The sequence below is a fragment of the Pholis gunnellus genome (assembly GCF_910591455.1).
Source record: "Pholis gunnellus genome assembly, chromosome: 8".
Taxonomy (NCBI): Eukaryota; Metazoa; Chordata; class Actinopteri; order Perciformes; family Pholidae; genus Pholis; species Pholis gunnellus.
In genome coordinates this window covers 26,785,568-26,810,083 of record NC_136534.1, presented here as the reverse complement: position 1 = coordinate 26,810,083, position 24,516 = coordinate 26,785,568, and the positions used below count along the sequence as shown (strand labels likewise).

General features: G+C 43.4%; 1 protein-coding gene across 1 annotated transcript in view; it reads left to right on the top strand.

Moving 5' to 3' along the window:
- Positions 1–5,800: 5,800 nt before the first annotated feature.
- Positions 5,801–24,516, top strand: part of LOC306700395 (atrial natriuretic peptide receptor 1-like) — a gene marked incomplete at its 5' end in the record, with an annotated part of 46,244 nt that continues 27,528 nt past the window's right edge. The window contains 3 exons of the mRNA XM_079165404.1: positions 5,801–6,569; positions 22,272–22,459; positions 24,027–24,140. Coding sequence (XP_079021530.1) covers positions 5,801–6,569; positions 22,272–22,459; positions 24,027–24,140 — 1,071 coding nt within the window. The remainder of the gene's footprint in view (positions 6,570–22,271; positions 22,460–24,026; positions 24,141–24,516) is intronic.

Here is a 24,516-nt window from a genome sequence, read left to right as displayed (position 1 = left end):
TTTTGTAAGGAGCTGGATGTCATGAAGTGGTTAGCCTAGCTTAGCATAAAGACCGGAAGCAGGGGGAAACTTCGAGCGTGTCTCTGTCCAAACTCTAAAGCTCCCCGATGATCACGTTGAATTTAATTTCTTTGATTCGAACACAAACAGAAATGTAAAAACAACAGTTTGAGGGTTTTAGGGGGAGTTAAGTGGTGGAACTATTTCTTGACGATAAACAGCGTATCCATCCGCCCGGTGATTTTGTGCAGCATCTCTACTGGAGCTAAAGATGCGTTTATTGTGAATGTTATCTCCCTAAAATGTAGGAGTCTCTGTCTGTCAGTCTGTCCTTAGATTTTCTCGACAACCGATTCACTCGATCGTCTTCGCATTGTCGTCGACCCGTTCACACTCCGACACTATTCAGTGCTCCTCGGCGTCTAAAAGAACTAAACTAAAAGCAAACGCTGACATTTTGTCACCAGGCAAACACGTTGAGTGATGTATGAGAGCTTGTTCTCAGACTCAGTGCAGCAGATCTATACGTCGTTGAACGTGATCATTACTGCTGTCGAGGATATTCCAGCAACATGCAGAGATTTAGAGTAAAAGGGTCAGTGTTGCCATGGCAGCGACAGCTGTGGACAGAGTATCTGCAGACCTGTGAGTCACAGATTAACTGCAGCACCTGTCTGGCATTCAGCCGGTGTTTTACAGGTGGAGGTGAGGAGAAGAGTGTGTGGATGAGAGCAGATCATCATGTTTGTTTCCATCATGTTTCCATCATGTTTCCATCATGTTTGTTTCCATCATGTTTCCATCATGTTTCCATCATGTTTCCATCATGTTTCCATCATGTTTCCATCATGTTTCCATCATGTCTGTTTCCATCATGTTTGTTTCCATCATGTTTCTATCATGTCGGTTGAATAAAATCCATAATTGATGTTTCACATCGTCGCTCCTGCCGTTGAGATTTCACTCGACACACCAGGAAGTCATCCAGCAGTTCATACTCTTTAATTTTTCATGACTCCCTCCGATGTTTGGCTCCTAATGAAGACATGTTTTTAATTATGATACGTGTATTTAAAGACGGGGAGAAACCAGCTATAAAAAAACTCATGTAAAATTCATGTTTTCACGTGTAATGTAAAAACAAAACACGTACCTGTGTGTAACTTCGTTACATGAGGAATGCTGTTTTGGGATAAACCAATATTTGAAGACTTAAGGTGTGTTCACACCAAACGCGATGGACGCGATTCGCGAATCGCGTTCATCGCGTCATTCGCGCCGCCGGTCTCTCCGGGGACTATTTGTCGCGTGAATCGCGCTGGACGCGCCATCGCAAATTCGCATTCATCGCGTCTGTGCATAGACTTTGTATGTAATCTCACCGTGTGAACACACCTTTACATTTTTAGACTAAATGTCTGAACATGTGCCAAAATGTTCATATTTTATTTATGTGAAAACATATAATAATCCCATACGCTACTTTATTTAAAGAAAAATTATTATTTTAAGCATTATAATTCTCCACTGTAATTTTACTTGTAATTAATTGTAATTTTGAAAAAGAAAATTACCTTTAACTTTCAAAGACTTAACCTAATTGGTCAGAATTAATGTTTTAATTAAAGTCACCTATGGGCTTCCATAAAACATGTTTCACAAGTGATAAACGTTAAAAGAGCGTCTCCTCCTCCTCCTCCTCCTCCTCCTCCTACTCCTCCTCCTCCTCCTCCTCCTCCTCCTCCTCCTCCTCCTCCTCCTCCTCCTCCTACTCCTCCTCCTCCTCCTCCTCCTCCTCCTCCTACTCCAGGAGCAGAGCTTCTCCTCTCTGCTGGAGACCCAGGACGTATCGCTGGACCCGCTGGAGGGAAGGGAGGCACGGGAGAACCAGGACCAGGACTGAGAGGAGCAGACTGTCAGACCTGCTGCAGTAACATGAGAGGTTTTCTTATTAAGAGACTCTGGTGCTCAGAGACACTACAGCTTTAGTCCACAGGGGGCGACAGAATCAACACAACATGAAAACTCCTTTTAGTAGCTTTAACTTGTTTTATTTTAACAACTTTCTGTGATTAAACTAACCCATCAATTGACTAATTGACCCGATCTGTGTTGGAAGCATTCATCCTGCCTGAGTGCCCTTCAGCAACACACTTAAACTCCTGACCTCAGCGATCAGTGATCCACAGAAAATGGCCGGATCGTTATGGTTAATGAATCCTCCCACAGCTGGTGTGTCGCCACAGTTACCCTCTCAGTCTCATGCACAGTCCTGATAATTAGTTTGTGTTGTGATGATGTCATCATTTTACAAAAGCCTTATTACTCTGCACCAGTTTAGTGAGTTTGTAAACAGATGTTTTGATGTTGTTTACTTGATTCTCCGTTTTTACACCGCTTACTGTACATCTCAGTCTTTGTTCAGTCTCTCCAGTATCGCTCTGTTTGTGTGAGGGCTTCATCTGCAGGGTGCACAGAAGTGTGATGTCATGTGTGACATCATAGAAGTAAAACATGTCAGAAATGATGCACATAATGAAAGTAGTAGCAGAATTATTATAGAAACATGTAAAAGCAGCAGCAGTGGATATGGTAGAATAATAATGATATTAAACTTAATAGTAGCAGTAACAGTAAAAGAAATGTGACTATTAATAATATTATTATTTTTTTTAATAAGAGCAAAAACCATGAACACACACACTTTAGTTTATAAATACAAATACCTCACTAGAGCACCACATGTGGATTCATCCGCCCTGAAAATAGTCCCCAACAAATGCTCTGTTTCCTCCCAATATGTCAGGATGATGAGAAATGATATTTGTCTTATTCTAATACCTGTAGTTCCCTACTTGTCCACCAGGTGTCCCCAGAGTCTTCCCCAGAGTCGTCGTCGTCCCCCCCCCCCCCCCCCCCCCCCCCCCCCCCCCCCCCGCAGCATGCTGGTGGTGGTCAGTGAAGCAGCATCGTCATTGATCAGCTGTAGTTTAGGAGCTCCAGTGGATCATTGACATGATGTGATCATCAATAAAGTTTGTTTCTGTGCTGCCTGAATGTTCAGCATGACAGCGAGCTGCTGGACCTTCTGTTTTTAACCATGTGTCAGCATTTCGTTTGTATTGATCTGGAGAGGAAGAGGAAGCAGCCGTGACGGGAACAAGATGACCCTCAACCTGCAGGGATGGAAGATAACGGCGCCATCAAATGTGATGACAGCGAAACATAGAGAGGGCAGGGACTGTTATTAATAATAATAATACATAATGATATGTACACTGAGCTTCTTAATTAATCTAATCTAACTATAATAATAATAATAATAATAATAATAATATAGATAATCTTATATTCTGAAATAAACAACATGCAGCACAAATTGCTTCTCAATAATAGAAAATAGACAAATAATAAACATAAAAACAGACAGAAAATGGAAAAATAAATGGAAACTAAAACACCTGATAATAATAATAATAAAAATATGAAATGAAATACATAGAATAAAATTAAATCCTAAAAGATGTTCTATCTATCAATCTAAAAATACGACTTCCTTATCTCCTATTCCTTCCTTTCCTCTCTCCTCCCTTCCTTCTCTATACATCTCCGTCAATTGTTCCTCTCCCCCCCCCCCCCCCCCCTCCTCCCTCCTCTCTCCTCTCTCCCCGCCCAGTCAAGCCTCATTCACTCATTCACTCATTCAGTCATTCAGCAGCACTGGCTGCGCGTGGATTATTAAACACGGGAGGATGTGAATATTCACCTGTGAGCAGAAAGAAGCTTCTAACCGGATGTAATGATTCTCGGGTTTCCTTTACTGTGAAGTGGAATTATTCATGATGTTGTCATGAATCTCCCTCGTGGTGGCTCATGTGGATTATTACCGTTTAACGCGCTCTTTAGGCTTTTAAACCTGTTTCCAACCACGTGACGTCTTAGGAGTATTCAGCTTGTGTTTGCAAAAAAAATATTTTTGAAACTTTTAAAAACGCGACTTTTCCTGAAGCCGACGTCCTGAAAAGACTGAAATATACATTTTATTTCATTTGTTTTTTACTGTCTTAGTAACAGAACACTCGTCGCGAGGGGAGGCGCGTGCCGGCATGTTTAACAAATGTTTAAAATCAGCTCCAAAGAACTGAACAAAGACCAGGAGGAGGAACCAGGAGCCCGCTGAGGTACAGACGAGGACGGCTCTGTTGATCGATATGTGAGAGCTTCTGACGCGCTGTGTGTGTGTGTGTGTGTGTGTGTGTGTGTGTGTGTGTGTGTGTGTGCGCGTGTGCGCGTGTGTGTGTCCGGAGGGAAGGCATCATGTATGGAGGGTCATTAGTGCCGGCAGGGATTGTACCGTTTGAATATTATTCTGTAAAAATATGAAAAAAAAAAATATTGCCATGCAGCAAAATGAACGATGACGCACATTGTTCTCTTATAACAACTATAACAACAGATTGTTGATGAGAAAAGTGTGTTTTAACGAGCTTTCTCTGTAATATGCTAATGAGAAGCCTCTCAACAGAAAGGTTTCTTGTTAAAATCAAATATATAGTAATAAGATGTTATTATTTTATGATGGATTTAGTATTACATGTACTTGTGTAAAAGAGTCAATAATGTGACGTTTAATAACACACAAGTTTTCAAACTTTTAATGCGATAAATAGTTTGACCGGAAGATGAACTGAAGTATATGAAAATTAAAAGTAGTCCAGTCATTCTAAAAAAAATCAATGAATTGTTAAAACGTTATTGTCCAACTGTAAAATGTCACATATATATATAATAACGTGTATAATAAATAGTGTTTGTGTTATATATATATATATATATATATATATATATATATATATATATATATATATATATATATATATATATATATATATATATATATATATATATATATATCCAGTGTTTCTGAAGGCTGTTCAATAGTTGATGATTTATTGTTGCAGCAGTATTCCGATGTCGTCGTAGGTGCAGGTTTTTTATCTAACGCAATGATTCATATGTTTTTACGAGCTGTAAATCTTTATGAGTAACTATTAACCGCAGCCATCGCAGTGAAATACGCTTCATTTGCAAAAGAATAAATGGTATTTATTAAAGCAGTACTATTATTAAAGTCAAATTCTCACAATCATTGAACACATTTCTTTAACAAATAAAAAATAAAATTCAGATCCAGTTTATTTTTCCAATTCATGAATAAAAAGCACAATGATTTTGAACGTCTGCAGCCTCAAACACCGTCTCTGTGACTCAGTTTAAATGTTTTACTGTTAATGAATATTATGTTGGGGACATTTGACTCTTTGTCACTGCTTCCTGTTTAACGCGGTTAAAACAGGCAGGTGATTGGAATGCGTTAATAATCAGAGGTTGACTTTTATCCCGACGTGTTCCTTGAATGCATCACGTTCACAGTAAACACAAGAGTCTAATGAATGAACGCGTCATCACATCTGTTGTTCTTCTGAAGTGTCTAATGTGGGAGCAGAACACTCCTCACCTCCTGTGCAGTGAGCAGTGTGTGCTGTGTGAGGCGGGCCGGGCTCCCTCCTCTGGGAGGTTTTCTCCCACGACTCAGCAAAAGACTCTCAGGACCGACGTGGATGAAATGCCCAAAGTGGATCGGACCGCGTTGTTAGACTTTAGGAAGGAAGAAGGCGTCGTTCTTCCAGCTCAGGAAACAGGACTTATGTGTTGTTAATTTGTCCCTCGTGTGTGTGTGTGTCTGCAGTTAACTGGAGGATCGATTATTCAGCTCGGACAACCTGCTGGGCTTTGGAGGATGGCCCGCTGGAGGGAGGGCGCCGTCCGCCTGCTGGTTCTGCTGGTCCTGCTGGTTCTGCTGGACCCGCCGCGGCCGGTCGCGGGGCGATCGACCCGACACCGCGGCTCGAGACGCCAAACCCGGGAACACCACCGGCGGCCGCTCCAGAACATCACGCTGGCCGTCATCCTGCCGCAGAGCAACACCGACTACCCGTGGGCGTGGCCTCGCATCGGGCCCGCCCTGGAACGGGCCGTCAAGGTCGTCAACGCCGACCCCACTTTGCTCCCGGACTACCACCTCACCTACGCCTTCAAGAACAGCGAGGACAAGGACGGCATCTGCTCCGAGTCCATCGCGCCGCTCATGGCCGTGGACCTCAAGCTGGCGTACGACCCGTGGGCGTTCATCGGGCCCGGCTGCTCCTACACCTCGTCGCCCGTCGGCCTCTTCACCACCCACTGGGACGTCCCGATGGTCACGGCGGGCGCCCCGGCCGTGGCCTTCTACGGCGGCGTCTACCCGTCCATCACCAACACGGGCCCCACCCACAAGAAGCTGGGGCGGTTCGCCCTGCGGATCTGCGAGCACTTCGGGTGGCGGGAGCACGCCATGCTGGTGTTCAACGACAACAAGGCGGACGATCGGCCGTGCTACTTCGCCGTGGAGGGCCTGTACACGGAGCTGAAGAGCGTCAACATCACCACCGTGGACAAGGTGTTCGAGGAGAACAAGCTGCCGGTCAACTACTCCCAGATCCTCTCCGACATCCAGAACGACGGCCGAGGTGAGTCGGTTCACGTCGTTTTATCGTGCGTCTGGTTTGTGAAATGTTCCCGTTGCGTCTAACAAACGAGATGCTTTCACAAAGTCCACTTGGTTCTGGGTAGCTGAGACCCGACCTGGGGCCCAATATTCAGGCCCTCCACATACAGATTGATTGACATCAGCTGACAGGAAGTAAACATGGACCCAAAGCTGTTCGAAACAGTCTGTAACAGATATTTTTCCCCCTTCCTATTAAAGATCCGGCATGTCGGATCTGGCGCCATCTAGCGGCGAGGTTGCAGATTGCAACCAGTTGAAACCTCTTGTATTGAAAATGTAAACACGTGAATGGCTCTATCTGGAACCAGCTGTTGTGGGCGTGGCTCAGGTCATTTGGTCAGAAAAAGCTTAATAAAACTCTTCTACATGTTCCCTTTTAAAACCTCTGACTGAACACAGAGAGGAGAGGAACATAACTAGTTTAATGTTCATAACAAACATTAGTAGAACGTTGTGAAAGAAGAAAGAAATTCATTTTGCTTGTTTTCTTTTTAATGATGATGTCATCATAACTGTTGTTCTGCACTAAAGACGTGTTGTAGTTCTCTTTGCTTCTGGTCATCGTGGTTGTGTTTGGTAGAGGAGCAGGACTTTTATTTTGAAGGGAACATAGAGGAGATGTGACGGGAGGCTGCTCTGTGGCTCAGAGGGTTGGTGTCTGTGCAGGTCTGCTCTAATGTGCTGCGTCACTGCCGTCTGGCCCGTGGACTCATCGATCCACATGGATCCGGCTCAGGTTTCTGAGCTGTGATCGCTCACAGGACCGACAGAAAAACCACCACGAGTCTGATGAAGAGCTCCGAATATCTGCAGCTGAATCAACAAGAACACACACTGCTGTGTGTGTGTGTGTGTGTGTGTGTGTGTGTGTGTGTGTGTGTGTGTGTGTGTGTGTGTGTGTGTGTGTGTGTGTGTGTGTGTGTGTGTGTGTGTGTGTGTGTGTGTGTGTGTGTGTGTGTGTGTGATAACGGGCTCTATTACTGGATGCTATAAAGATAAAGAGAGACGTGCTGTGTGGGAGTCAGGCTGTTTATTTCTACATGTCAGCTTTCAGGAACTGAACCTCTTCATTCATCTTCATCCTCAGACTGTTTCTAGACCACCAGAGTCTGCAAAGATTCCATCTTCAGTTTGAATGTTGAGTCACTGTTCCACAGAAGAAGAAGAAGAAGAACTGTTGTCGATCACACAGAATTAAACCTGAACGAACAGACGGACTTTGTTCTGAAACGAGGCGGAGCAAAGACTGATAATAAAGTCCTGCTCCTCTATGAAACAGACCATCATGATAGAAGTAGAGAGAACTACAACACGTCTTTAGAGCAGAACAACAGTTATGATGTCATCAGTCATTAAAAAGAAAGAAACACTAGTTGAATTTTTTTGATAATTTATTTTACAAAAATTGGAAAACATTAGAATCTATAAATCCTGAAGTTCAGTCAGAGTTTCTCTCTTGTGGTCACGTGACTGTTGGTCTCAGATGAATCAATAGTTTCACACTTTATTGTTTTTACACCATCATGTTAAAGTGAACTCTTTGTTAGAGGAGACGTTTATAATGAGAACATGAAGAATAAAATGTTTATGATGAAATATCACAACTTTAAGCTCCTTTAGGCTCCTTCTGCGTTGGTCACGCATGATGCGTTTGAGGACCATCGGAAAGATGAAAATCTGATGATAACGTCGTTTTTACAGCTTCTTGATAAACGGTGCCGTTGTGGTGATTGTTTAAAGAAAACATTCATAACAACATATTCACATTCATAACAATGTTCTCTGATAATAAGAAGACAAAGACCTTCAGACAGAAACAAACAGAGACTCTGGTATCGACGTTTAGGATGCATTCACATGTTAAAGGGTTTAAAGGATGAAATAGCATCGAGGAGACACAAAAATATGAAATTAAAAAGAGCAAATCATTCTGAAAGCTTCTCATCACACGGTCCACGAACTACTCAATAAACTGAACAGACGTACTGAAGACGTGTGGAAATGAGTTCTGATTACAAACGAGCAGATTGTTTAATGTTGATAATCATTCATCAATAGACATGAATCAGTTTATCATTAAAGTCAGTTTTCTCTAATTCTAGCTTTTCAATTTGGATGATTTTCTGCTTTTCTTTCTCTTTTGTGAACGTAAAGTGAGTCTATTGAAACGAGACATTTCATGGCATCACTTTGGGACATTTTATTGATAAAACAACGTGAGAATATTCTCAGAATAAAAGCCCGACACTGAAATCTAAGACTTTATTAAATGAGATGTAAAAGTGTTTCGATTTATTCAGATGTATTCAGCAGGATTCATGTCTGGCATGCAAATAGCAAAGCAAGCAGCAGCGTGTGGAAAGCTGACGATGTGTTACAGAATAAAACACAATGAAACTCAAACGTGGTTGAAACACGTTGAAGGAGCAGCAGAACTCCAGCGCTCAGCTCCGGTCATAGAATGCTAATAAGTAAAACAAGATGGAGTAATGGAGTCATAAATCCACCTTCCTCTGTCTGCTGAGGTGCAAACCAGCACAAACAAACCCCGTCCCGTTCCCACAGAGGCATAAAACCTCCCGACCGGGCATTGATTAACAGAGGTCAGGAACCCGAGGCCTTATATGGAAGCACACAGTCGGCCTATCAGATCTGTAGGTATTTCCTGCCAAACAGTCTCGGGCTAATTTTACCTTGTGGTTTCTGCCATTTGTCTCGTTAATCAAACATGCGGTGACTCTGCGACAGACGAGTCAGACTCTGAGCGGCCTTAAGGAGGCCGGTGCTGGTGGATGCAGTACTTTAGCTTCTCCTCACATCACGCGGCAGCTTCTTTACAGATTTGTACGTCTGATTGTCGATTGTTTGTACACAAGATTCAGCAGCTTGAGTCTGAAGAGTTCCTGGAGGAACCAAGAGAAGCTCTCTGTGGTTGAACAGCCCTCCAGCTGATGGAGGACCGACACCTCCCGCCTCTTTTTAAGGGCAACGGCGAACCGACCAATGAGGTCAAGAGGGAGAGGGAGGGAGAGAGACAGACAGACAGACAGACAGACAGACAGACAGAAAAGTAGAAAATATTCCCGTTCAGCCTCAGCGAGAGAAACTTAATTAGAGATCCAGTGATCAACCAATCAGCTCTGACCTCGTTAGCGGAGGTTTAATTAGCTTGTTCTGCGCTATAGCCACTAATTGAGCAGCTTTAATCGACATGAAGTGGTTTCAGTGTTTATCTACACAAACGAACAGGAGGAACATCTGGAACATCTGGCCACTGACCTCATCCACCAACACACCAACTCATCATCCACCAACACACCAACTCACCAACTCACCAACACACCAACTCATCATCCACCAACACACCAACACACCAACTCACCAACTCACCAACACACCAACTCATCATCCACCAACTCATCATCCACCAACACACCAACTCATCATCCACCAACACACCAACTCACCAACACACCAACTCACCAACACACCAACACATCAACACATCATCCACCAACACACCAACTCACCAACTCACCAACACACCAACTCACCAACACACCAACTCACCAACACACCAACTCACCAACACACCAACTCACCAACACACCAACTCACCAACTCACCAACACACCAACTCACCAACACACCAACACACCAACACATCATCCACCAACACACCAACTCACCAACACACCAACTCACCAACACACCAACACACCAACTCACCAACACACCAACTCACCAACACACCAACACATCATCCACCAACACACCAACTCACCAACTCACCAACACACCAACTCACCAACTCACCAACACACCAACACACCAACACACCAACACACCAACTCACCAACTCACCAACACACCAACTCATCATCCACCAACTCATCATCCACCAACACATCATCCACCAACACACCAACTCACCAACTCACCAACACACCAACTCATCATCCACCAACACACCAACTCACCAACTCACCAACACACCAACTCACCAACTCACCAACTCACCAACTCACCAACACACCAACACACCAACACACCAACACACCAACTCACCAACTCACCAACACACCAACTCATCATCCACCAACTCATCATCCACCAACACATCATCCACCAACACACCAACTCACCAACACACCAACTCACCAACTCACCAACACACCAACACACCAACACACCAACACACCAACTCACCAACTCACCAACACACCAACTCATCATCCACCAACTCATCATCCACCAACTCACCAACACACCAACTCACCAACACACCAACACATCATCACATCATCAGTGACAAACGGTTCCGTCAGAAAACAAAAACGAAATGAAGCTTCATGTTGTGATACTTCATCATAAACATTTTATTCTTCATGTTCTCATTATAAATGTTTCCTCTAATGAAGAGTTTACTTTAACATGATGGTGTAAAAACATTAAAGTGTGAAACTATGAAGTCATGATTGATTCATCTGAGACCAACAGTCATGTGACCACAAGAGAGAGACTCTGACTGAACTACAGGAAGTGAACACGGATTTAGTTTTTCTAACATTGGTAACACTGGTTATCAGGCTTATTTCAAACGTATTTGTGGAAATAAGCTTTCGTTGAATGTGAACATCTTATTGGGGTGAACAGGGCTGAGTAGAGGGACGTCTCCACCGGTTTACTTGCTGCCATGGCAGAGAAACCTCAATCTAACATGAGAATGTGTTGTTGTTGTCTCCAGGGTGGAATGAGGATCAGGTGCATAATACTGTGAGACGCGTATCCATGGCGATCCCTCTGAAGAGGCTGATGTTGTGAGATCTCTTCACGGTCACGACTTCGTGTTTCTTACTCTGTAATCTGTGCTGATGAAGGACGAGGCGACTCCGTCGTCACTGATGAAGACGCTTTGTGTGAGAGAGCGTTAAATCACAGCGGGGCGAGAAGCCTCCAGACCGACCACCAGACGCTCACAGTTGAACATTTATCAAACCGTCACTTTGTGCGTTTTGTGTCAAAGACAAAGTGATTATCAAGTTAAAGCTCTGTGAGATCTCAGACGACACGTATGAATAAAATGAAACCGTTAAAGGACAACCAGGAAACAGCGTCTCTGAAAAGGAATTTAACCTTTTGGTAAAAGGTTTAATTCTTCATACAAAGATCCAAGAAGTGTTCTCAGGAATTCTTTTTTTTTTTTTAAATGTAATTTGTTCTCTTCTCAGAAAACTAAAAGTCTTACAAAAGGGATTCCATTATTCTCAACAAATCTATTGAAACTATTTTTAACGATGATGTTTCTGTACTTTCACACCACTGTTGTGTACTGAACGGTCTCGGCACCATTAATGAGGTCGTACATGTTTGTGAACCATTAACCGGTCAAAGCTGTGAGTCTGATCTAGAAAGAGGAAGCTACTCGAGTGAAGACCCAGCATGCCTTTCAGGCTATAATAGAGACCTGTCAATCACTGTGTAGCCCCGCCCCTAAAGCATCCCCTGCTTTATGGTCTGTTTGACTCTAAATGGACCATCATTTACTAAATGAACATCATGCTGTATTGAAGAAGACTTGAAACTAGAGATTGAGACCATAAACTCATGTTTACAATGTTTACTGAGGTAATAAATCAAGAGAGAAGTAGAGTCATTTTCTCATAGACTTCTATACAACCAGAGGAGTCGCCCCCTGGTGGTCACTAGAGAGAATGCTCTATTGCTAGCGGTTTACGGCACTACCAGAATACACACACATAGCTGTCAGTCGCTGCTCTTTGGCTATTGTTTTTTTTATTTTGTATGCTAAGCGGACAGACAATCTTGTTGAGTTTACCTTTTGTGGTTTGGCTCAATGAAACGTGTTCTATTGCATGTAAAACAGAAGCGCATTATATTATGACTTCGAGTCCATTACCTGTTTTTGTGTTGACCTTAAGCCTGTTTGACGGCGCTTTACAACACATGACGACACACCTGATGTCTGAACTCTGCTGAGTTCACCTTTCTAGTCTTTCTTTATGAGGTCCATAAAATGATGGCATTACAATGGTGAAGCTCTAAGCAGCAGAATAACTGTATTTAACCCAACAGGCTATATATATACTTAACAAACTCAGCAAAAATGTGTGAATAAAGAACTGAGTCTGAATATTGGTGTCTATACAGAACCTTTCTTTGCTCAATGCGTCAGAAAAGTATCTGGAAACATCCGATCAGCGAACGAAATGTTCAGCAACAACTTTGCGTAGTCAACGCGTTGTGGTCTGGTCCTATGAAGGATCCACCAGCACTTGTATTCTGGCAGTGTGAACAGCGTTCATGTCGGGGAAATAAGAATTACAAGAAATATAACTGAACAGCTGGCTGAATGAATAAAATACGGGATGCGTCGTTCTTCGACTCGCTGCCTCGGTATTTCTGAAATCCTACGTCCCCTGAAGCCGTCGTTTTTCAAACGGACATCACATTCTCCGGGAAGTCGATCATCCTGAACAAATCTACCCACGAGGCCGTGCTCACAGCCCTCTTTTCCATCTTCCCATCCATCTGGCAGTAGTTAAAGATTAACATGCTGGAATCTGAGAGCCGAGCAGAAGACGGCGGGTTTGATCCAGAGAGAGAGCGTTGATGGCAGACTGGGCTGAGAACCGTTCAGTGGGTCCGAATGGTTTTTATTTTGTCAACCACTTATTTACTCTGTGTCCTCATGTGTCCCACGATGTTTTAAACTAATGTATCATTTCACTCACTTATGTTTAAATCAAGTGGTGCATTTTTCATTATTTAGATTTCTTGTTTTGAAGAAATATTATACTTCTTTGAAAAGTTTACAGTTCGCAACCCCGACTTCTTCTTCTTCTCTGTTTACTGCTGCAGCCACATGTAGCCTGTAGCGCCAACCTCTTACCAAACCGAGTTTATTTGTTCCAAACCAGTTGATGAAAACGAGCCAAATTTGCATTTCTTTGGCAATTAATTGGAAACCCGGCTCCTGTCTAACTGTTTTGTGGTTTTAGAGGGCAGCTGTGTGCTGCTACTAATTCTTTATGACCAGCGGCGTATCCGTCCGTCTGCGGCTAATAGCTCGGTTGCCAGATACCGTCGGTGAGCTCAGCTTTTAGTTTGTAGCAAACCGTAGCAACCTCACTGTGGTGACGAGGCGTCAGGAACGATGGTTACACAAGAAATAGTTCCATTGTGACATAAATGAGACTTTAAAACACTTTAAACTATTAATAAAACAAGATGTAATATGTACCTAAGATAAGATGTGTTGTCAAAGGAAAGTGAAGCCGGATCAGATGTTTATGTATTGAGTAAGAAACTTTTAGCATCGGCAGCGTTGCTCCCAGATGAATGCATGAATGTACATCGAGTCCCTGATAAACGGCTTTGTACCTGAAGTTATGGATTTACACTTACCTCACTCTGAGAGGAAATACAGTGCAGAAACGACTCCTCTTGTGTTTGAGTTCCTGCTTTATTAGATTATAGCCACCGTTAATTAGCACGAGCGTTGAGTATTGTTCAACATTTGTAATACATTTTCATTTTGTGATTTGTACCAAAACCTGCAACACAAAACTATGAGCAGTTCTGCATTCTCAGTTGTACACCATGTGACGGTGAAATGGAGCCGCAGCCACTTCGTCCTCCAAACCTCCTCTGCTTCTCCTCATCCTCAGCTCGGCCTTCTGGTCTTTATTAGAGAGGTTTCTATACTTCAACACGGCGTTGTTGTTGGGTTATTATAAACCTGAGGAACGTATCGGTGTCCACCTCCGGCTCTCCAAACAATCTTCTCGGTCCCGTACATAATTGAACATGCAGACTTCATGCTGTTGCATTAATGTTTCAACACATGACCAAATACAGACAAGGAATGCTAAGAAACGTACATGATGACACCTGCGCCGTCTGCCATGTTGAATCTCCAGCGACCAGTTTTAATGAACTGCAACATTACAGCTTTGCACAGCAAATATGTCCATATTAGGTATGTTTCTGTGGTTCAGCAGCAGACTGTGAGGACCAGAGGTTTTGCTGTTAGTTGGTCAAGTTAAATTATTGTTGTAAAAGTCTACTTAAACCTGCATTAACTGATTTTTTGTCCACTTGGAGGCAGTTGCTTATCTCCATGTCCAGCTGTTACAGAGTAACTTGATGGTATATTTCTCTGAGTCTCACGTAACGCAACAGCGTAACGCAACAATGTAACGCAACAGCGTAACTCAACAGCGTAACGCAACAGCGTAACGCAACAATGTAACGCAACAGTGCAACGCAGTTAGAGTGAACACTTTAAACTCACTATTAAGATCTGTAAAGCCGAAAGAAGCCGTATTTATCGGCTCCGATTGGCAGTGATGGAAACATGACACCTGGGTGGACAAGAATATGGCCAATTATTATAATTTGTTAACGTACAAAACATACAGTGAATATGCTCTCCTCAAAACCACCAGACTCCAGTCAGAAAACTGTTATTTTATCTTTCAGATCATCGAAGTGTTGTATGATAAACACGTAATCCTCAAAAGTAGTACATTTTCACCGAACAAGATGTTCAACATGCATTGTCCCTGAGATTAGTAATGAGACAAATATACATGGGAAGATTGGGTGGTTTCGCAGCACGCATACATTTTTTGGGGGAAAAGCACCATTCTAACTAAATTACAAAAATATGTTATCAATAAGTTCTTTAAGTATACTTTGATGCTGATACTTTTGTACTTTCTGCAGAACTTGTACAGTTTTTCTTCTACTTTATTGCTTGAACGTCACAGACAACTTCATCCCAGCTGATTAGTTAGAGAGTGTGTGTGTTCAGTGAGAGCTTTAATGAGTTACAGTCTGATAATGAGGCCGAGGTGCTGGTGGTGACGAAGGTGTTCCAGCTCAGCGGGTCGTCTCTCCGCCGTCGACCTCCCGCTCTGATTAGGCCGAGTGAAGGAAGAGGAAGCTGACAGCCTCCTCTAATTAAAGAGCCGGAGAAAAAGGAACCCGAAGCAGCATCCGGCGGGGCGTTTTCTGTTCGGGAACATGACGGGTTTGCAGAACCAATTAGCAGCGTCAGCCGTGCGTGAGGGAAATAAATAGACGTGAAGGCAAACGCTTCTTATTAAGATGTAACAGTTTGGAGAAGAGACTTGTTCCACAAAGAGAGAGGAGAGCTGTTTCCAAATGTTCCACAGTTCCCTTCAGTCGGTCAATAAGTGATTCAATGTCTAAGTGGGTCTCTGGGTCCGTCCTCCATCCTGTATATCTGTCTTCAGTAATCAATGTTACTGCTGATGGAAGGAAGTGCATATATTTATATATATATATATATATATATATATATATATATATATATATATATATATGGAGAGAGCGAGAGCTCAGTGGCTCTGTTCCAGCTGTGTCAGCAGTGGAGCATCATGACCACTTCCTGTTGTGTAAACAGCCTTTAATGGACCTGATGCAGGTTCAAACCTTTCAGACTTGATCCTCCTGCTGAACCGAAGTCCAAGTTTTTCTCTCCGATAGAAAATAATGATGTTTGAATGAAGCAGTGAGTCAGTTTGAGTTCAAGTAGAAAAAGCACTTTTTTTGTTCAATGAGTAATTGTTGGTAGTTTAAGTCTTATTTGTGCTGGGAAGGTTATTTTAACACCTGGACAACTGTTTTGAAGTGATTAATAAATGATACTTCTCTTTTTTTGCAAAGCAAACCTTCCTCTTGTTTTAATGTGACCTGCGTAGTGTTTTTGCTGCACAGATCATTCCTGCAAACTCCTCACCGTTCAGAAATGAAATCAATTGAATGAAAACATTTTCAGTGTTTTTCCTCAAGTGAAATCAGAGATTTGATGTCGTGTCCTTCTTCACCACACATTGAGATACTTACTGGCCAGAAATGCAAACTGAACGTAGCTTTTCTTTTCAGGTGCTGCAACTTCAAATCTTTCTGTATCATTCAAATGAAAACTAAATGTCAAAGTTGAGCTAACTGTAGCTTTGGTCGTCCTGTGTTTGAACGTGGTGTGAATCCAAGTGATTCCCTCCTTGTTGTGTCTCCTTGTTGCGTCCCCTTGTTGGGTCTCCTTGTTGCGTCTCCTTGTTGGGTCTCCTTGTTGCGTCTCCTTGTTGCCTCTCCTTGATGCGTCTCCTTGTTGCGTCCCCTTGTTGCGTCCCCTTGTTGCGTCCCCTTGTTGCGTCTCCTTGTTGCGTCCCCTTGTTGCGTCCCCTTGTTGCGTCTCCTTGTTGGGTCTCCTTGTTGCGTCTCCTTGTTGGGTCTCCTTGTTGCGTCTCCTTGTTGGGTCTCCTTGTTGTGTCTCCTTGTTGCGTCCCCTTGTTGCGTCCCCTTGTTGCGTCTCCTTGTTGCGTCTCCTTGTTGCGTCTCCTTGTTGGGTCTCCTTGTTGTGTCTCCTTGTTGCGTCTCCTTGTTGCCTCTCCTTGTTGCGTCTCCTTGTTGCCTCTCCTTGATGCGTCTCCTTGTTGCGTCCCCTTGTTGCGTCCCCTTGTTGGGTCTCCTTGTTGCGTCTCCTTGTTGCGTCCCCTTGTTGCGTCCCCTTGTTGCGTCTCCTTGTTGCGTCCCCTTGTTGCGTCCCCTTGTTGCGTCTCCTTGTTGCGTCTCCTTGTTGCGTCTCCTTGTTGGGTCTCCTTGTTGCGTCTCCTTGTTGCCTCTCCTTGATGCGTCTCCTTGTTGCGTCCCCTTGTTGCGTCCCCTTGTTGGGTCTCCTTGTTGCGTCTCCTTGTTGCGTCTCCTTGTTGCGTCTCCTTGTTGCGTCCCCTTGTTGCGTCCCCTTGTTGGGTCTCCTTGTTGCGTCTCCTTGTTGCGTCCCCTTGTTGCGTCCCCTTGTTGCGTCTCCTTGTTGCGTCCCCTTGTTGCCTCTCCTTGATGCGTCTCCTTGTTGCGTCCCCTTGTTGCGTCTCCTTGTTTCGTCTCCTTGTTGCGTCTCCTTGTTGCGTCTCCTTGTTGCGTCCCCTTGTTGCGTCCCCTTGTTGCGTCCCCTTGTTGCGTCCCCTTGTTTCGTCTCCTTGTTGCGTCTCCTTGTTGCGTCTCCTTGTTGCGTCCCCTTGTTCCGTCCCCTTGTTGCGTCCCCTTGTTTCGTCTCCTTGTTGCGTCTCCTTGTTGCGTCCCCTTGTTGCGTCCCCTTGTTGCGTCCCCTTGTTTCGTCCCCTTGTTGCCTCTCCTTGATGCGTCTCCTTGTTGCGTCCCCTTGTTGCGTCCCCTTGTTGCGTCTCCTTGTTGCGTCCCCTTGTTGCGTCCCCTTGTTGCGTCCCCTTGTTTCGTCTCCTTGTTTCGTCTCCTTGTTGCGTCTCCTTGTTGCGTCCCCTTGTTGCGTCCCCTTGTTGCGTCCCCTTGTTTCGTCTCCTTGTTGCGTCTCCTTGTTGCGTCTCCTTGTTGCGTCTCCTTGTTGCGTCCCCTTGTTGCGTCCCCTTGTTGCGTCCCCTTGTTGCGTCTCCTTGTTGCGTCCCCTTGTTGCGTCTCCTTGTTGCGTCTCCTTGTTGCGTCCCCTTGTTGGGTTTGGTTTGTTGCCTTAACCTAACCAATCTTTTCACAACGTAAACCGTGTAGCATCACGTGTTTCTACAAACGTGATACGAGGTTGAAATGAAATGGCTGAACGTATCCTGTGGTTTGCAGAAGCATACAAGGCAACATTTAGTTTTACTCAGAATGACAAACATTCAACTGAACCAACATGACTAATATTTATAGTAAAATAATGATCCGGGTACCGGAGGCCCGTCCATGGCGACCCGGGTCAGGGTTCTGACCGGAGGTCCGTGTGTGATTTCTGCAGTTAGATCATTCAAATCAATACTCTGACATTTCATTGAGCGGCTTCTAATGATCCTGAGATTGTTAATTGTTTTTCCTTCCAATCAAATCAAATAGCAGAGAACCGAATGTACCAACATCGAACAGATCAGCGCATCTCATTAGGGCTTTCTATCGGTCACCATGGTAACGCACGAGTAGAGGTCACAAGAGGCGATGTTTCTCATGACCTTTACTTTTCCTGGTTCTGTGGCAGCAGAGACACTTCACACCTCGAAGCATGAGGGTTTATGTAAATGAGTCGATACAATACAGCTGATCGATCGATCGCTGAATTACACACCTACTGTGATAATTGATGAATTTCAGGTAAAAACTTCAAACATATTCTGGTTCAAACTCCGCCATTATGATGATTTTCTGCTGTTTTATGACATCGGAACTTAAACCTCAGAGATTAGGTTTTTCTGATGGAGTCAAATGATTTAATTGTGATTACTATATTTGAGGTTATTTGTGTCTTTGCGTTCTAGTATTTCTAATCAATCACACTCTTTGCGGTCCTGTTTCCTTTTCTATGTGCTGAGAAAGTCATTAAGAAAACAGGTTTCTGTTAGAAACAAAGAAAAATAAAAACATTTCTTCTCAGAAAAAACAAAAAAAACAGGAAGTGTTAAATATTTGACGCATTTATTACAAAATATAAAGATTGTGTTTTGTCTTGGCAGTCGTGATCTTCTCTGGGACGGTTTTCGGTCTTTCCTTTAAAAACAAAACTAAAAGTTGAAACTTAATGGAAGCGTTAAGACCTGAGATGAAAGAGTGGAAGAGGAAGAAGAAGGTACAAAAAGGAGATTAAGAAGAGAAGAACATCCTCTTTCCCGCATGACCTTTGCTTTTGTTCTCCGTCACCTCTCGCATGAAGAAAGTGCAGCTCTGTGACGGCTTCATTCTGTGACTTTTAGCTGGATGTCTCTCCGGATTACTGCAGTCAGAGAGGATCCCTGAAAGCTTCTTTCTTCACTCTGTGGATGATTAAAGCATTGTGTGACGTTCAGGGTCCTGGTTCATCCTGCTCTTTACGAAAATCCTTTCATCTCCAGATCTGTCACACTGAAGGTGGGAAGTGGAAGCCGGCCTCCTTTTCATCTCAGCACATCTGTGTGAGTCAGGAAGTGTGCAGGGGTCAGAGGTCAGAGGGAGGTTGAGGCTCCTCCTGCAGGACCTTCAGAGCTCTTCCTGGTTTTCAGGGTGTTGTCTCTGACCTTTGGGACTGAGTCCACCTGACACATCTTCACATAACGTGAGCCTATATTAGCTTATTACAGCTACATCCATGTTAGTGTAGAGAAAATGTCAGAAATGTTTGAGGTCAGAGTCATAAAAGTATGTTAAAGTGTGTGTTTTGCAAAAACTAAGATCCAAGTGGGTCGACCCGCTCTCCTCAGAATTAAAAAACATTCATTATTTTGCACATTTTTGGAGGAAAAAGTAATTGCTGGGCATTTTTTGAACAGTGGCAAAGCATTCTGCATCCCGCGTGTCTAAGCTACTAAAAGACTTTAACTGAGAGTTCTTTCAGTGAAATATGAAATGAATAAACATGCACTGCTGGATGGACTGTGGACTTTCTTTTCTCTGAATTGGGCCTTAAGTTCAAAGAACGTATTAAGTATTTCACAAGTAGTTTAGTTGTCTCAACCTAACTAAGTAGTTTAGTTGTCTCAACCTAACTAAGTAGTTTAGTTGTCTCAACCTAACGAAGTAGTTTAGTTGTCTCAACCTAACTAAGTAGTTTCCTGTGAAGGTGAAAGTTTATTTTGAAAAACGAGCAGAAATTGACACGTGTTGCAGGACTTTTAGGAAAACCTTTTCAAATATCATACGTACCGTTGAATGAGGATATGTGTGTGTGTGTGTGTGTTTGTGTGTGTGTGTGTGTGTGTGTGTGTGTGTGTGTTTGTGATGTGGTGCGTGACTAAAGTTTCTTGATATTTGGTAACTAAATGAGAGTCAGAGAGGTCAGAATGTGCAGAGTGAGTATTTTTAGATCAGGTAGAGGAGAACAACGTTCAGCGGTTTGGGTTTCAGTGAAGTCCTGCCGGCTCGGTGTCAGTTTTTGGAAAGCTTTCAGTCCCGCGTGGCTTCTGTGGTTTCACCCTTCACTTCCTGCACAGAGGTTATTAAAGCCTGAAACAATAGAGGAGGTGGGACAGGAACGGAGACTTCCTGAAGCTCCGACACAGAGACTCAGTGGTGAACTAGAGCTGAAGTCAAACTCTAACTCCTAAAGAAGTACTTCACCGCTGGAACGATGCTTTTTGTAATTAACGGGCTGTCGATGCAGTATAGAGAGGTGAACATCGGTGTGAGAAAACCTACAACACCCAGAATGCACTTGGCTTGTTGCGGTCGAGTACGTTACATTACTTATTTCGATACTCAGACGTTGTTGTTTTCTAGTTTAATACGTGTAATAAGAAGTTCTCTCAATGGTTCTCTCAAAACTTCGCTGTCGCCAGGAGTGACGTAGAGACGCCGTCTATGTCACTGGTAGAGACCTGTCAATCACTGTGTAGCCCCGCCCTAAAGCATCCCCTGCTTTATGGTCTGTTTGACTCTAAATGGACCATCATTTACTAAATGAACATCGTGCTGTATTGAAGAAGACTTGAAACTAGAGATTGAGACCATAAACTCATGTTTACAATGTTTACTGAGGTAATAAATCAAGAGAGAAGTAGAGTCATTTTCTCATAGACTTCTATACAACCAGAGGAGTCGCCCCCTGGTGGTCATTAGAGAGAATGCAGGTTTAACACGTGAAGCTTTGACTTCACTCTTCAGAACTGAAAGTTGTCAAATCTGGAAAATCTGCAGGAGTAGACGGATTCATGAGCAGAAATATCTGTAAACCATTTAATTAATTATAAACTTTGTGTCGCATTTCATCTGATTAATTAATAGCGCTATAGAAATACAGTTTCTAGTTATCATGATAATATTCTGATCAAATAAAAATAAAAAAGTCTGCATTTTCATATTGATTCTGTCTGAGTCTCGATAGAAAGTATCAGTTACTGACGACTCACAGGCTGCATGGATTTATCTCAGTGTGAACACACACACACACACACACACACACACACACACACACACACACTGTGGGTGTCCTCCATGTTGTTATTGATTATTCTTCCTCTCACAGTACGAACGATCAACAGCATCCATTCACAAACACCGAGGACTCGGCTCCTCGGTGGATCTTTACTCAGATTTTTGGTCTGTTTTTCCTCCATAACTCGTCTTCTTTCAGACTCGAGGAAAGAAAACATTTATTTTATACTTTGTCTGTTTGTGTCTGTAGATTTCTCCTAAATTCACCAAAAGTTACCGTTAGATAATGCTTCATTTGCATATTTAAACATAACATTTCAGAAAAAAATGTTTTGTTCTTAGACTCTGATGATAAATCTCACTTCAGCAGCTCTTACATACACCAAACTTTACATTCCTCTCTATGTGCTGAAGGTTCACACAGCACTCACACACTCATTTATACATTTAGTGATAAAAACATTGTGTTTTTATGTCTGTTGACAGTTTCTGATTTATGAAGTGATAAAAAGAGAAATCATAAACTCTCTCTGTTAAAACCTTTGACTCTAATATGTTTACTGCATGAAACAAGAATTTTGAAATTTTTAAAATTTTCAGATATATGTTCTCGAAATGTATGAAAATGAACATATATATAATTAGATGAGGCCTTGTTTGCATAATTAAACGTAATATTTCACGTCTCCATAGAGAGCTGAAATAGTGATGTGATATTCCTTTTCTACAATATAAATCCTTGTGTTTCTCCCTTCTTCCCTCACAGTGATGTTTGTCTGCTGCTCCCCCGACATCTTCAGGAAGTTGATGGTTGAGTTCCGTCGGGCGGATCTTCCCCACGAGCAGTACGTCTTCTTCTACATCGACGTGTTCGGGGAAAGTCTGAACTCCAAACACGGGCAGCCGTGGGCCCGCGGGGACGAGGACGACGCCGTCGCCAGGGAGGCCTTCCAGGTACCGAGATCTGCTTCTCACCAATTAATTATGGGCACAAATCTGACCCCAAGTTTCATGTAACTTTAAACACTTGAGGCCTTTTTAAGTCACGTTTCAGCTCAATATCACACAGTAGACTTTACAGACTCAAGAAGAACAGCAGCAGTAGTCCTCATCAGAAGAACAGCAGCAGTAGTCCTCATCAGAAGAACAGCAGCAGTAGTCCTCATCAGAAGAACAGCAGCAGTAGTCCTCATCAGAAGAACAGCAGCAGTAGTCCTCATCAGAAGAACAGCAGCAGTAGACCTCATCAGAAGAACAGCAGCAGTAGACCTCATCAGAAGAACAGCAGCAGTAGTCCTCATCAGAAGAACAGCAGCAGAGTCCTCATCAGAAGAACAGCAGCAGTAGACCTCATCAGAAGAACAGCAGCAGAGTCCTCATCAGAAGAACAGCAGCAGTAGTCCTCATCAGAAGAACAGCAGCAGTTGTCCTCATCAGAAGAACAGCAGCAGTAGACCTCATCAGAAGAACAGCAGCAGTAGTCCTCATCAGAAGAACAGCAGCAGTAGTCCTCATCAGAAGAACAGCAGCAGTAGACCTCATCAGAAGAACAGCAGCAGAGTCCTCATCACTGTTCACCAGAGAACCCTTCAACCAGACCACAAATGATCTTCTCATGCTAGCCGTCACACAATGAGAGTTAATTAGTGAGTGCTGATGAAAATCTGCTGCTGGAGACGTGAGCTCTGGTTCTGAGCGCCTGACACCTCCAGATGTCACACAGCAGCTCTCTGATAATAGAATAAAGAGAGGGAGCACAGATGAGGTTCCCCTGGTGACAAAACAAGAAACCAGATCCAGATTGAATCAATGAGGTCATTGCTTTGAGAATCACGTGCACGCTGCGCACGGGATTGAAATCAGGGGACGTTAAAACCAGCAGAAGTATTAAAACTTCTCCAGTCAAACCAATCGATCCTTTTAGAGAAGACGATCCGTCTGCAGCCGATCACCTCCAGCTGGTGGTCGCTGCAGAGGGTGAAGCCGGCTCTGCTGAACAAAGAGTTCTACGAAGGAGGAGCTGTGATGAGGATCACTGGTCAGCAGGACGAGAGACAAACAGAAGAGCTGCACTCAAACAACATCAGTGTGTTTAGAGAGACAACATGCAGGAGGACGGTTCAGCTGGTTCCTCGCTCTGAAGGAATTCAGGACATACGGGGAAACGACGCGTCATCATCTAACCTGCTCAGCTCTGTGAGCGGCTAACCTTCAATGAATACACGTCATGTGATGCTGCAGGGAGGACGAGGAGGCAGCGAGAATAACAACGGACTGTTATTGTGAAGAATCTATCAGAAATAAAATGTGATTAACTTTGAATCTCTTCTTGTTGCTTTCTGTCTCTTTGTAGAAGTTGTGTAGACACTACAGGTAAATATGCATATGAGGCATTATCTAATTGTAACTTTTGGTGAATTTAGGAGAAATAAACAGACAAAGTAGTCAAATAAATGTTTTCTCTCCACTAAAAATAGACCAAAATGAGTTCCTCCTCTCATCTCTCTCTTCCTGTTTTCAGAGTGTGAAGATCTTGACGTACCGAGAGCCGCAGAACCACGAGTACAGAGAGTTTGTCAAGAACCTGAAGACCGACGCCAGGAGCATGTTCAACTACACCGTCGAGGACTCGCTGGTGAGACGCGCACTAAACTAAATAACATCTATTCCTAAAGTATCAGAGACTAAGCTCTGAGGTAGCAAATCATCACTTTAAACAGTCGTGTATTTCATACGATGTTGCTTTAATTATCTTTAAATAAAGGAAAATGTACACAAGAGTCAATTAAAGAAGGTTTGCTCGGGTTCATCCTCTGGAAACCATGAATACGATTTGATGGAAGTGTCGCCCTGAGGCCTCACTGCTGCCAGACGAAGACAAATAGGACTCAATAGAAACAGAGGAAATTAGGTTATTAAACACGATGCACCTGACAATCTCCACGCTGGAAGGCGTCAGCGATGTGCAGATGAAAAACGACAGCGTTGTGCAAATGTGTAATTAGTGTCGC